The sequence below is a fragment of the Drosophila subpulchrella genome, unplaced genomic scaffold (assembly GCF_014743375.2).
Source record: "Drosophila subpulchrella strain 33 F10 #4 breed RU33 unplaced genomic scaffold, RU_Dsub_v1.1 Primary Assembly Seq24, whole genome shotgun sequence".
NCBI lineage: Eukaryota > Metazoa > Arthropoda > Insecta > Diptera > Drosophilidae > Drosophila > Drosophila subpulchrella.
This window is the reverse complement of record NW_023665550.1, coordinates 867,553-881,765: the sequence shown is the minus strand read 5'-3', so window position 1 is coordinate 881,765 and position 14,213 is coordinate 867,553. Positions and strand designations below refer to the sequence as shown.

General features: G+C 38.5%; 1 protein-coding gene and 5 non-coding genes across 6 annotated transcripts; 4 read left to right on the top strand and 2 right to left on the bottom strand.

Moving 5' to 3' along the window:
- Nucleotides 1-164: 164 nt before the first annotated feature.
- Trnai-aau lies at nucleotides 165-238 on the bottom strand. Its single transcript has one exon. It is a non-coding gene; the product is annotated as a tRNA-Ile (tRNA).
- A 6,651-nt stretch (nucleotides 239-6,889) lies between these two features.
- Nucleotides 6,890-6,962, top strand: Trnar-acg. Its single transcript has one exon. It is a non-coding gene; the product is annotated as a tRNA-Arg (tRNA).
- Nucleotides 6,963-7,100: 138 nt separating this feature from the next.
- On the top strand, nucleotides 7,101-7,173 carry Trnar-acg. The gene has a single exon. It is a non-coding gene; the product is annotated as a tRNA-Arg (tRNA).
- A 615-nt stretch (nucleotides 7,174-7,788) lies between these two features.
- Trnak-cuu lies at nucleotides 7,789-7,861 on the bottom strand. The gene has a single exon. It is a non-coding gene; the product is annotated as a tRNA-Lys (tRNA).
- Nucleotides 7,862-7,979: 118 nt separating this feature from the next.
- Nucleotides 7,980-8,052, top strand: Trnar-acg. The gene has a single exon. It is a non-coding gene; the product is annotated as a tRNA-Arg (tRNA).
- Nucleotides 8,053-11,153: 3,101 nt separating this feature from the next.
- On the top strand, nucleotides 11,154-13,209 carry LOC119559429 (probable cytochrome P450 6w1). The gene is made up of 2 exons (XM_037872527.1): nucleotides 11,154-11,737; nucleotides 11,893-13,209. The coding sequence occupies exons 1-2, from the start codon at nucleotides 11,276-11,278 to the stop codon at nucleotides 12,958-12,960; spliced, it is 1,530 nt and encodes a 509-aa protein (XP_037728455.1). The 5' UTR covers nucleotides 11,154-11,275; the 3' UTR covers nucleotides 12,961-13,209.
- The last annotated feature ends 1,004 nt before the right edge of the window (nucleotides 13,210-14,213 follow it).

The following is a 14,213-nucleotide window of genomic DNA, read 5'->3' as shown; positions in this document are numbered from 1 at the left end:
ATCAACTACCCAAAATGGCAATCACTGCAGGATCCGTGGGTTAACCAAAGACTATAAAATATTATTCAATAAAGCTGGTTGATTTTAAAGGCTCTGTTAAATATATATAAATAATTGAAAAAAAAAAAAAGTATAACATCTAAAATAACCAAAAATTAAATTCCTGGCCCATGAGGGGATCGAACCCGCGACCTTCGCGTTATTAGCACGACGCTCTAACCAGCTGAGCTAATGGGCCTATTGACAAATGCCGCACAAAAGGTCCAATTGGCGTGAGCTCGTGGTAAGGTTAAGATTTGTGTTTCAAACTTACGTTTATTAGTTTATTGCACTTTGATTAGATCGCATAATCCAGAGTTAACTCTAAAATTAAGAGGACAAGAGCATTGTTAGGAACGGAACACAACCAGAAGCTTTTTCGAAGCCTGAAAATGCATCAATGAAACGTGTTTTCACACACAACACAAAGGCGGAGAGTACTAAAGCCAAGGAAAAGTAAAATAAAAGTAAAGCAGAAGCAGAGATAATGAGAAGAATGTATGCCGGGTAGATACAAAATAAAGCGATATAAGGGCTCTGTTATGAAACGAACAGACGCAATAAGTTCTCTGTGGTGTAGGTTAGGGTGAGCAGCTCCCCCACTCGCACACACGAGGGAACAGACATTGGAGGTAGGGGTGCAGAGCTGGCATAGGCCTTCCCGTCGGACAACTTGCAATTGTCGAAGAATGAGCGTGGAAACAGGCAGACGGCGCAAAAGGCTGCACGAGATGGCAAGCTAAATTCGATGCAGAATTGCAACGCAGAAGCAGTGGCGGCGGAGGAGGCCGGATGAGATGGCGGACGGACAGGCATTCAGTCTGATGTCAGGGGCATGAAGTTGCAATGAAAATGAAATTGCAAGCGGCCCAAAGACAGACGGGATATTTATAAAGACTGTATCGGTGTGAGCGCCGCGCACTATACATATTTAGTCGCTAGTGTCTGGTTCTACTACATTCTATGTGGCAGTTTAGATATGTATCTGCGAGATACATTTCAGGCAGGCCAAGCGCGCGTCGAAAACTCTGTCTCACCATTCTCTGAACTATTTTCGCTTTCAGCGAATGTCCGGTGAAGAGTCTTATGGCGAAGTTTCAACCTAAAATGGACGACGATGTCTCTTTGCCTGCCGGACTTGTTTTTCATAGTACACTCTTCGGGTTATTTTTTAGATTATATTATACATAATCATTTAGATTAGGGACTTTATTTGTATTTATTTGGAAAAAAAATTATTTAGAACTTTTCAGTTGTATGTTTTGATAAAAATTTTAAAATATGTATTAGCAAAGTTTGCAAAGCAGTGATGGAGACATTTCCGACCCTATGAAGTCCATATGTATATTCTTGATCAGCATCACTAGACGAGTCGATCTAGCCATGTCTGTCTGTCCGTCTACGCAAACTAGTCTCTCAGTTATTAAGCTATTGGGATGAAACCTTCCCAAAAGTCTAATTTCTATTGCATATAAGTCGGAACGAGCCGGATCGGAACACAATACAAACAAATATTTTTAAAACATGAAAGGAAGCCGAAGCTTTTATACCCCTGCAGGTCGTTCCCGTGGGAGCATTGTAAGTACAGAGCTTTCCGATTTTTAGAAAACTAATTTGAGGGGTAAGTTGTTAATATTTTGATTTCTGTGTTATTTTTGGGGGATAGATCTGCCATTCAAGTAAAAACGTATATGTAATATGTATTTTGTTCCACATTCTTGACATCTATTCAACCAATTTTTCTTATATCCCCCACAATCAAATTCTGGATCCTCCATTGGTTTACGCAATAAACGAAATCTAAAACAAGGAAGAACGCTATAGTCGAGTACCTCGACTATCAGATACCCGTTACTCAGCTAAAGGGACCAAAGGGAAATGGAGATATGCAAGCAGCAAAGCGAGATTTAAATGCGCCACCTACCGGCGGAAGACAGATTTAAACATTGTGGGCGTTAGGGTAGGCGTGGCAAATTTTTTTTTGGATCAATCGATAGGCATTGACGAGACCAATACATTTCAGTTAAAATTTTTAATCTAGCATACAAATTGTGGGCGTGGCATATTTGCGTAACAAACTTGCGCTGCGCACAAGGCTACGGAATCTAAATCTGAAATCCCAATACTCTATCTTTGATAGTTTCCGAGATATCCGCGTTCATATTTACGATTTTTTGAAGTTTGTGGGCGGTTTGTGGGCGTTAGAGTGGGCCTGGCAAACTTTTTTTTGGGTCAATCGATAGGTATTGATGAGAACAATTCATTTCAGTTTAAATTTTTACTCTAGCATCAAAACTGTAGAAGCCACAGTTTTGGGCGGTTTGTGGGCGTGGCACTCTACTGAAATAAACTTGCGCTGCGTAAGAAGCTCAGGAATCTGCTCGCCAAATCTCAATAGCCTAGCTCTCATAGTTTCCAAGATCTCAGCGTTCATCCGGACAGACAGACGGACAGACGGACAGACGGACAGACGGACAGACGGACATGGCTAGATCGACTCGGCTAGTGATCCTGACCAAGAATATATATACTTTATGGGGTCGGAAACGCTTCCTTCTGCCTGTTACATACTTTCCGACGAATCTAGTATACCCTTTTACTCTACGAGTAACGGGTATAAATAGTACAAGCTCTTTCCCGTTTCCCCTGGACAAGAAAGGCAGGCTCACGCGCTCTCTATGTAGATCTATACTTTTTGATATTACACTAGTTTACAAATCAAACTTTTCTTAGAAATAAACATGAAAGTCCATTTTTCCTGGTAAGTTTTAAGCCGCTAAACACGCTGAAGTTATTAAAAAAATTGTTCAAAGAACCTTGTAAAGGATATTCGGCAAGTGTCCGTTTTTTCGCATTTGTTTTTTTGAACATGGAAAAGCCCGATAACTTTTAGTCCAACAAATTTGCAAATAACAACTTTCGAATTAAAATACTTGCACCTTTTAGAAAACATAAGGCGCATTGTAATCGGACCGAAATATATATATATATACCCGTAAAAAATAAACATTTTTTTTGTGTAGGTAGTTTTTACATCATTTTAAAATATACAAATAAAGACATATGAATTAATTTGAGGTTGCATTTCAGAAGGGGTAAAAACCAAAGAACGAATTTTGAAAAAAAAAAATTTTCAAGAGCAAAGAAATTTTGTTATTGCAATAACGTAACCCAGTTGTTTGCAGCACTGGGAGCTGTTAACTACATAAAGAAAACCAAAAACCTTTTATTCCTAATGGTCGTTCTAACAATTTAAAGGTAACGTATGAGACCATGAAACTGCTTCTGGAATTTATAGAGTACAAATCCTACAACTGGAAAATATGTTGCAATTTAAAGGTTGTTGCAATACTCACTAGTCTCCAAGGTTCAGCTACTTTTTGTGCCTTTGGAATAGCAGGGCAGGTGACTTACATTTTTTCCAGCATGATTGGCCACCTCGGAAGGATAAGGTCATTGGCAAAAGTAATGTGCTTAAACAAGCCCCATGCCTCTATGCAGAAAGCGTAATTCTTCCCCCGCTGCACACAAAACTGGGACTGATGAAAAATGTTGTAAAAGGCGATAGATCCGCACAGCAAGGGTATGTCGTACTTAAGGACGAAATTTCAACGAAAGAAATCACACCCGGTTTTTTTCGCCTCAAATAAGAAAATTATTCGCAGACGATAATTTTACAAAATCATTAAGATCAGCAGAAAGAGCAGCGTGGAAGGCGTTCCAGGAAGATGATATAATGCCCATAAATTAATTCAGACCATCATGATAACTGTTCATTCCATTGGTGAGTAGTATAAGCATCTAATTAAGATACTTTTCTTTAAGTCAGTCATATGCCTAAGTACAGGTTCGCGTATGTCTCTTAAAATGCACTTCCTTAGCAGTCATTTCGACTTCTTTCCATTGAATTTGGGTGCAGCAAGTGATGAGCAGGGAGAACGATTTCATCAGGATATGGCATCATTTGAAAAACGTTACGAAGGATTCTGGGATGAAGGACTGAAGAGCGACTATTGCCTAGATGCATGTACGGGAAGTTTATTCTCATCATGAACGAATTTCAAGTAATAAAGTCCTATTTCGAGCTTAAATATTTTTAACTTTTCTTACTACTAATGAATTTCTGATTAAATGATTTATGCTAATGAATTTCGATTACTTCACTAAACTCGCCGTATCTCCTACAATTTGCACATGATTTGCAAACGTTTGGGCTCAACTTCTTTGGGACAAAAGCCCCTTCAGATCTGCATACTTAAATTAATTTATGTTTTTATTTGTATTTTTATTTATTAAATTCCGATCTCAATGCGCCATATGATTTCTGGAAGGTGCATGTATTTCCGTTTGAAAAATGTTATTTGCAAATTTGTTGGACTTACGGTTTTCGAGATTTTTCACGTTTAATGAAACAAATGAGATAAATCTGGTTTTTGCCAAATATATTTTAAAAGCTTCTTTGGAGTATTTTTTTAATGAGTTCAACGTGTTTAACGTGCTCAGCGAAACCAGGAAGAACGATATAGTTGAGTGCCTCGACTATCAGATACCCGTTACTAAGCTAAAGGAAGCAAAAGGGATATGGAGATATACAAGCAAAAAAACTAAGGAATTTAAATTTGAAAACCCGGTTTTCTATCTGTGAAAGTTTCCGAGATATCCGTGCTCATATTTACTATTTTTTTTTAAGTTGGTGTGCGGTTTGTGGGCATTAGAGTGGGCTGGCAAACTTTTTAGGGTCAATCGATAGGTAAAAATGGAGAAACAATAAATTTCAGTTTAAATATTTTGTCTAGCCTTAAAGCTGTAGAAGCCACAGTTTTGGGCGGTTTGTGGGCTTTAGAGTGGGCGTGGCATATTCGCTTAACAAACACTCTAACGGTCATAGCGGTAAGCCTGTCTATTAAATTTGAAAATTTAAATGGATTTTATTTATGAAGTCCTATATAATTGCTAAGAGTCGTATCAATCGTATTGTTACTTTTAAAGTTATGACGCTGACAATGGTGGTGTGTGCCGCGCTAAATGCCTTTGAATTTTATTTTATTTAAAATGTAATCAGAGTTAATGGTATCTGATCGTCCAAGCACTCGACTATTACAATTCTTCTTTGTTTTTTTTTTAGATTTTATTTTGAATTTTGAAATTTGCGTTGTTAGGCTAGTAACGGCTTTCCTCCTGAAATGTGAATTTCAGTATTGATCAACGTAAGGACGTTCATGTTGTTCCCTTAGGAACAAATATCGATAATAACTTCCACGTAAATAAGTAGGTGAACTACTATTTTGTGGGGTTTGGGGCAAATTATACGATTAAATAGTTACCCTGCAGTACTATTCATCGCTTTTAGGCACTGCATAAAGATCATCAACGAACGCTTTATCAGCGCTGACTTTGTATGAAGTGGTGATGATTTTAACATAGGCATGTCCTACGATTCATCACGGCACAAATTCATCACCTATTAGGCGCCTTTTTTCAGCAACTTTTTTCGTTGCACTCGAGTCTGCCGACGTCGCAGTCGACTGCGTGTTGATTTTGTGCCAGTGCTGAATCGTGGAACTGGAGGGTATACGTATACATATGTACATTTGCAAATCCGAGTTGGCTCTTGGCGTTTATCCTTGTTCTACGTAGAGTTTCGATGTTAGACCTGCACTAGCAGAATCGCTAAACGAGTTACCCGCGACGCAGAGAGTCTTCTGCGAAGGCCTACAAACACACATTCGAAAGAAGAAGAGAGTAAAATGTATGGGAAGAGAGCACCGCAAGCAGAAAACCAATACACATACAGGCGAATGTAAGTGGGCACGAGGAATGGCAGCTAAACAAACAGCAACAACAAGAACGAAGCAGGCAATTATAGCCGAAGCAGACGATGAAAACAAAAATCATGCGAAAAACAAAATAGAGTAGCGCCAGAGAGCGAGAATATCAGAGAACGGCAGAGATGCAAGACATCGGAACTTTTTTGTTGATTTACGGCCTTTAAACTGAAACTTACCCGAGCTGAACACAAGTTCTCTTTACTTCTTTACTTCTGCCACTCTCCGTTTGCGATTTTTCACTGCACACTCACAAAAACACACCCACGCACCATTACGCTGGTCCGCAATTTTAGCGCTTATTCCGATGGTAGTTTTCACGCAAAGGTTATGGACAACCACATCGACTGGCCTCAAAAACTTTCTCAAACCTTAAAACTCGCATTCTGCGCCTGAAGATTGGTCTTTAATTGATTGCCATCAATGGCGATTGCCGCACTCGGGGACTGCACACTGCGAAAGTCGACGACGGACTGAGACCCACTGATTTTCTCCCCCACTGTATTCGGCTTGGTTCGCTGCTGACGCTGCGCTGGCTCGCTGCACGCTTCCGTCTCGTAGAGGGGGTGGAGTTGCATTCTTTGAAATGTGTTTCGTTCTGAATGTAAAAAGCTAGCCAATTGCTCTACAGAATGGATAGCTTACATACATACAATGTTTTATTTCAGGAAAAAAAACAGTTGTGCGATTTTCGGATTCTAAAAATTAAATTTAGGCCATCCCTAAAACCCTTACTCCGTGAATTAAGTGTTTTTTTTTGTAGCTGATACTAATAATTTCTAAATGATATGATTTCAATATTTCTAAAAGTCATAGTCTTGTCTCATTGCGATAAAAATAAAAACCAAGTTGTATAGAACGTAAACCCTCTGAATAGATTTTGGGGTCTTCAAAAAAACATTTGAAATTAGAATGAACTGCCAAAAGCTATTCACTGCTTGGAACGAAATGTCGATAAGGTAGTGCCAGAGTGGTTAAAAGCTTCTCACTTTGTTTTTTTAAACTTCGACACCAAGTTGGCATGCGGTCCTGTGGCGCAATGGATAACGCGTCTGACTACGGATCAGAAGATTCCAGGTTCGACTCCTGGCAGGATCGACTGATTTCATATTTTGTATTTTTTAAATGTGTTAACTAGATTATAAAAATGAATACAAATTTCATCGTGTCAACTTTTAATAAGTTGATTGCGTAAAACATAACCAAACTGACTAATCTAAACCGATATTAACATGTGGTCCTGTGGCGCAATGGATAACGCGTCTGACTACGGATCAGAAGATTCCAGGTTCGACTCCTGGCAGGATCGATTTCTTTTTAGTAAAGTTTCAAGGAAACGGGTTTTTAGACGCGACTTTTTTTTAATTGTGAGCAACATTAGGCAACGGTGATCACAAAAACAAAATGTCATGTCAAAATGAGCGTACGTAGTTGTCCGATACGGCTCTATTAGACTTTTCGACGATACTATCTGCAATATAAATATGACCTGTGGGAAGGTTTCATCCCGATAGCCTTGAAACTGAGAGACTTGTTTGCGTAGAAGCGGACGGACCGACGGTCATGGCTAGGTCGTCTCGTCTAGTGATGCTGATCAAGAATATATACACTTTATGGGGTCGGAAGCGTCTCCTTAACTGCGCTGCAAACTTCTGACTTAGTTCATTTTACCCTCTGCAAGAGTATGTATGAAAAATATAATTTAAATTGTTGTGCCACTATTAATTTGCCCAAGGAATAAAACAAAAAAATCATGGAAACTTAGTAAATAGTTATTCTAAGATTTGTCCTGTTAATTTACCCAAAAAATATAACAACAAAATACATGAACACTTTTGAAAATAGTAAATCACAATGTTTCTATGTTGATGTTACTTAGTTGTATGAGTGACCAAATCAAAATTATACAATAAAAATAAATTCTCGCCCAACGTGGGGCTCGAACCCACGACCCTGAGATTAAGAGTCTCATGCTCTACCGACTGAGCTAGCCGGGCTTTTGCTTAATGCCTGACATATACTTATTTCAGCTAATGACATTGCCATTCTGAAAAAGCTTTCCTCACTAAGTCGTTGCGACAATGTTGAAGACTTTTTGGCCATTCCATCCGATAGGGTCCTGTGGCGCAATGGATAACGCGTCTGACTACGGATCAGAAGATTCCAGGTTCGACTCCTGGCAGGATCGTACTTTTTATATTTTTTATTAGCAAAATAAAATAGACTGTTCATTTTTTTAGGAAACATATGCCGTTTTTAAAAGTTTTTCGCTATGAACTGAATCGGGCTGCACTTTTTATCACTCAACTTCCAACGGTAATTTTTAAAGTAATCTTTTTTTATATATCAAAAGTTAAGGAATCTCAAGGACAACAAGTTTGAAATTTAGAAAAAATCGTTCAAAACTAAAAAAATGAGTAAAAAAGATATTTTAGCCTTAACTTTAAATTCGTTGCATTTAGTGAATTTAAGTAAAGCCAGCGTGATTAACATATTGAATTACCGTTCCAGTGTCATATAGCATATAATACTATAAGCCTTTCAAACCATCCTTTTTTTGGATATCCCGCTTAGCTAGCGGGTTTTTTAAAAGTCATTGAACAAAACTTGTCTATCTCGAGCTACTTAATATACCCATAAAGTCCTCAAGGAATTCATACAAACCCACAAACAAAGGGACAAACAATTTCATTTTGGAAAGTCCCCCAAAATCTTTTATTTGAAGTAACTTGTGAACGGGATTTTAACAAATAAGGTGTCATTCGACGCGTATTCACTTAAAAATAAAACTAGCTAATAACCAACGACCCCAAAAGCTCTAATTTTCTACATTTTCGATTTAACACTTGCACCTCTTTTTCTCCCAATCCAATTCAAATTTCCAAAGTCTTGGTATGCAATCTTCTTAGTTTTTGCGATTTTTTTGATTTGAACTCTGCGGCTATACATACTTAGTAGTCGACTTCGCAAAATCATTTCTAATAATAACAAGAGAAAACTCTATAGTCGATGGCCTCGAATATTAGATACCCGTTAGTCAGTATAGGGGAGTGCGAGAGGGATGGCACCCTGCTGAAACAAACATGCGCTGCGCAGGAAGCCAAAGAATCTGCATGAATTTCAACACTCTAGCTCTTATGGTTTCCGAGATCTCAGCGTTCATACGGACAGACGGATATGGCTAGATCGACTCGGCGACCGACCCCATAAGTCGGAAACCCTTCCTTCTACCTGTTAAATTTGTAAATGAAAATAGTATACCCTAACTGGTTGAAAAATAAATATAAGCAAACAACAATTTAAATGAATCCTTTTTTTTGGGTATTTCAAAATTTGTATTATTATTTAAGACTAATTTTTCCGAGCATATGCTATAATTTCAGGATGCAACCGTATCCATTGTGGCTATATCATTGATTATTCCAATATGCTGCGGGCTGCGCAAAAAATTATATAAGAAATAAACTCTTTCATATCTCCAGAGACTAAACTAGTCATCGACTACCTAAAGGTCAGAATTCCAGAACCCACGATTGGACCCACGGTTCAAAAAGATGGATTCCTGCAGCCATCAAATGCTGAGCAGGCAGCAAAAGCCTTAGAACTGGAAGTATCCACTTTCTTGTCCAAAGCAATACAACGCTTTATAAGCAAAAAGCTAAAAGACAAAGTAAAATCAAACAAAGCTGACGCCCTAATAATTTTGCGACAATATTTTGAGGTAGCGCATGAAACAGAAGAAGTGAATCCACTTGACTATTGGAAGGTAATAATGAATGTAATATAATTGTACACATGGTATAGCCAAAAATATTTGCTTTTAATTTTAGAAGCACACAAAGGATACAACCGCCTTAGCAATGCTGTCAAAAAAGTTCTTATGCGTGCCAGCATCTTCCTGCGCTTCAGAGCGAGCTCGTTGATAAGCTCTTGTTTCTAGACAAAAATCAACCACAAGATCGATTGTTTTCCAGCTCTATTTACTACTTTCAGTTCTTATGATTCTAATTAGCAGTTTAAAAATTTTGCATTCTCACCTCACCCATTCAAATTGTAGTAGTAAAAGGGACACTAAGTCAAATAATCATTAAAAAAATTCAAGGAAAAGTACCGTAGAAAAAGTTAGCTCGAGAGCCAGCAAACATGTCCAGCACGATTTTTTATAAAATGTGTTTTAATTTTTAAGGCGCTTTACATTCAAGAACAATTTCCTTTAATTCAAGGCAATTTACCATTAAAATAAGAAAGTCACCATAAATTCAAGAAATATCGTCTTTAAAAAAAAGACAAAAATCGAATAAGATTTAAGAAAACTTAGCCTAGATTTAGGAAAAATCGGCCTAAATGTAAGGCCAATATATGCCTATTTTTAGAATTTTATTATTTTAATTCTGTTATATAGTTTTAACTGCAAGGATATATAACTTCAGCTTGCCGGAGCTAGCTTCCTTCCTGGTTACTTTTAATATCAATCACAAAATCAACGTTTGTGACTTGTTGTTTGTTTTAATTTGTATGAAACCGAACAGTTTGATAAATCATATCGGTTTCCAGCGAAAGCTTAACCCATTTCCAATCAAACTAATTTTTCTGATAACACAGACAACATATGTATTTCTGATAACATTCAATTTAGTTCGTTCGGATTCCGGTAATACTGGTCAGGGGTTTCCTGAACATGTGCTGTAGTCTAACAGCACACGCTGACTCGTTCAAACCAAATCTTAATTCACGTTCGCAGTTGATTCAACTTTTTGCATTGTCATGAAGCCTAAGCGAAATAGAGTCTGCGATTTTCGCTAGTCAAGCATTGAATGCCGTTTTAAATACCCTTATCATGGGTTGGGGAGTGTATACACTGAAAAAAGTCGGACTATATTAATTATTATTTCATAGTGGTTCTCCATGTATGTATATCTGTCCTCACATTAATTTATCACGCGTAGTTCTCGCCAATGTATACAAAATATATATATTATTTTTTAAGGCTGAAGTGATTTGAATGAAGTTTATGATCCTATTTAATATAGGAAAAAATATATTTAAACTAAAATGTAATTTAGAGAAATACAGATACACTGCAAGGTTTGCGAAGCCTGTCCTGAGGTGAATCTTATTTTAAAAGTTTATAAACATTTTTCCTTAATTTGGGCTTTTATAATATGTTTTACAATTAAATTATTGAAAAACGATTCTAAAAAATCATTTTTAAATTTGTATTAATTTCGTAAGTTTTTTTTAGTGTTGAATTTTTGGAGTGCTTTCGCGATAAGCGTTAAAACGCATCTACGTTCTGCCTTTGGACAGTATTATAGAATGGCTGTTCCCACCGGAAAAGCTTGGCGATCGCTTAAAAGCACTCCACTGAGAGGCGATTTCAGTAGTGACTCCTTGGATTCGAAGCTTCCAACATGTCAGTCGAGCTAACGCTTCTTCTCGCCACATTAACGATCGTTTTCTACATTTGGCAGAGACGGGTCTTTACCTTTTGGAAGCGCCATGGTGTTAGATACATTCGCCCACTGCCCCTTCTGGGCAGCACCGGTGAATTTCTTACCGCACGAGTTCCGTTCTTCGAGCAGATCCAAAAGTTCCACGAAGCCCCTGGCTTCGAAACTAATCCTTTCGTAGGCGTGTACATGGCTTATCGTCCGGCTCTAGTTATTCGCGATCTAGATCTGATCAAGACTGTGATGATCAAGAAGTTTCAATACTTCAACAATCGCGTGGTGCAGACAGACCCGCACAGAGACGCCCTTGGCTTTAACAACCTCTTCTTTTCTCGCAGTCCTGCGTGGAGAGAGTTACGAACTAGGATCTCTCCTGCCTTTACCACAGGCAAGATTAAGCAAATGTATCCTCTTATGGTGAAGGTAAGTGGAAAAGAGATTCAAAACATATTTGATCAGGGCATACGATTTTTTTAAGGGCCACGGTCACGCATTGGTTGTCTTTAATAATTAAAGGCAGAACTGATAAGTAAATATTTGCACCTTAGCTCCGAAATAAAACAGTATTATTCTCATAGATTGGAAAGAATCTGGAAGACAGCGTGGAACGCCTGGGTAGCGGCTCGAACGTTCAGGTCAAGGATCTATGCGCCCGCTTCACCACTGACCTAATAGCCACCATAGCCTTCGGTCTGGAGGCCAACGCTCTGCAGAACGCAAAGAGCGAGTTCTTCTACCACAACAAGGCTATCTTCACGATGACCTTAGGTAGGGCCATCGATTTTGCCATAATTTTCATGCTGCCGGCTCTGGCGCCGCTAGCCCGCGTGAAACTCTTTTCTAGGGAAACCACCAAGTTTATCCGAACCAGCATCAACTACGTACTGGCAGAACGCGAGAAGTCTGGTGAAAAGCGAAATGACCTTGTGGATATCCTTCTGGCTCTGAAGCGGGAGGCTGCCGCCAATCCGGAGAAGTCGCAAAAGGCAATCGATCTAGATTACCTGGTGGCCCAGGCGGCTATTTTTCAGACAGCCGGGTTTGAAACTAGCTCCTCCACAATGACGCTAACACTTTACGAGTTGGCCAGGAACGTGGCTCTGCAGGACCGCCTGCGGCAGGAAATCGCCGACTTTTTCGGAGACGAGGATCATGTCAGCTACGAACGCATTCAGGAGATGCCCTACCTGTCTCAGGTCGTCAACGAGACACTGCGCATGTATCCGATTGTGGGCTACATTGAACGAGAATGCTCTCAGCCTGCGGATGGTGAACGGTTCACCCTTGACCCATTTCACAACATGGAGGTGCCGCATGGAATGCCCATCTACATGTCGACTCTTGCGGTCCATCGGGATCCCCACTACTGGCCAGACCCGGATAAGTTCGACCCGGAGCGGTTTAGTCCGGCGAACCGCTATAACCTCAACATGGACGCCTACATGCCGTTCGGTATAGGTCCTCGCAACTGCATCGGTATGCGATTGGGTTTGCTGCAGTCAAAACTGGGACTTGTCCACCTTTTGCGTCACAACCAGGTCCGCACGTGCGACCAGACCGTTAAGAAGATTGAGTGGGCTGCTACTAGTCCGGTTATGGCCTCCAAGCACGACATTGTCCTTCGACTGGAAAAGGTTTTTGATTAGTTGGCTTCTTGACAATATTGATCAACTACGTAGGTGAATTAAAATTATTTTATTGTAATTAAAGAAAGTGGAATCCAAAGAAGACTCGCTTTACAGTAGTGCCTTACAGCTCTTTAGGAACATAACTTAGGACTAATTCTTCAAACTTGTATACCCGTTACTCGTACGAGTGTTGTACGAGTTGTACAATGCATAAGTTTAGTGTGTAAGTGTGCGAAATCGCGGCAATAAATATTGGAAAAAATTTAATTTTTGTTATTTTGATAGAGCGAGAGCCAAGAACTTTGAAACTTGAAAGGGGCTTTCTGCACGAGGCTTTCAAATTGGTCAATTGTCTTGCTGACTAAAGCGTCGGTAAACAATGTGAACGTGGGATTGATCCCCGCAACAAACATAACTTGTTTTGTAATCCTTTTTTTTCTGAAGTGAAATGAATTTTATTAAATTATTTTAGTTTAAAGTTAAAAAACAAAGATTGAGCATTGCATAAACCAACGACTTAACACAATCACAACAGTTTTAAATCGCACTAATAACCTCATTAAAATATATGTAAACTCTGGGAAATATCATTCTTTTAATATTTTTGAATTTGGAATTTATTTATTTGTTAAAAAAAAAATCTGATGACTATATCCAATAGCTCTTATCGAAACGACCAAAGAAATATTTAAAAAAAATGTTAAGAAACTATAACTATGGTGTTTTTTAACATATTAGTTTCTACTCTTGGGAATATCATTCTTATAATATTTCAAAATTTCGAAATAAATTTAAAAAAAGTCGGACGACAATATCAATTAGCTGTCTAGAACCGATCGGATAACTAATGTCAAAATAATACAAGGACCGTTATATTTCGATTTCGGCAAACATATACTGTAGTAAATTGAAATGGGACGTTGTCTTAAAATTTCTGTAATTAAAAAATCGGAAAGCTCCTCACCTACAATGATCCCACGGGATCGACATACAAGGGTATAGAAACTTCGGATTGCTGAAATTAGTTTCCTTTCTTATTTTAAAAAGCAATTATAAAATGGGAGTTCCCTTCACTTTTGCTGTAATACTTATATGTGAGGTATGTTAATAGCACTACATCAAATTTTTTGTGCCTTTAATAATTTATTTATTACAAAAAGTTGTAGTCCCTTTTTATTGAAACAAATATCTAATAAGAATTTGTGTTCATCGAATTACTGTTGCATAGTTTTGGGCATTCAAGTAAGCAATGATTGTTTTTCATAATGAGG

What these genes read in the sequence shown, in the direction of transcription:
- LOC119559429 (XM_037872527.1), top strand. Translation starts at nt 11,276, where the DNA reads ATGTCAGTCGAGCTAACGCTTCTTCTCGCCACATTAACGATCGTTTTC. An exon ending in TGTATCCTCTTATGGTGAAG is followed by an intron (nt 11,738 to 11,892) that starts GTAAGTGGAAAA and finishes TTATTCTCATAG; the next exon opens with ATTGGAAAGAATCTGGAAGA.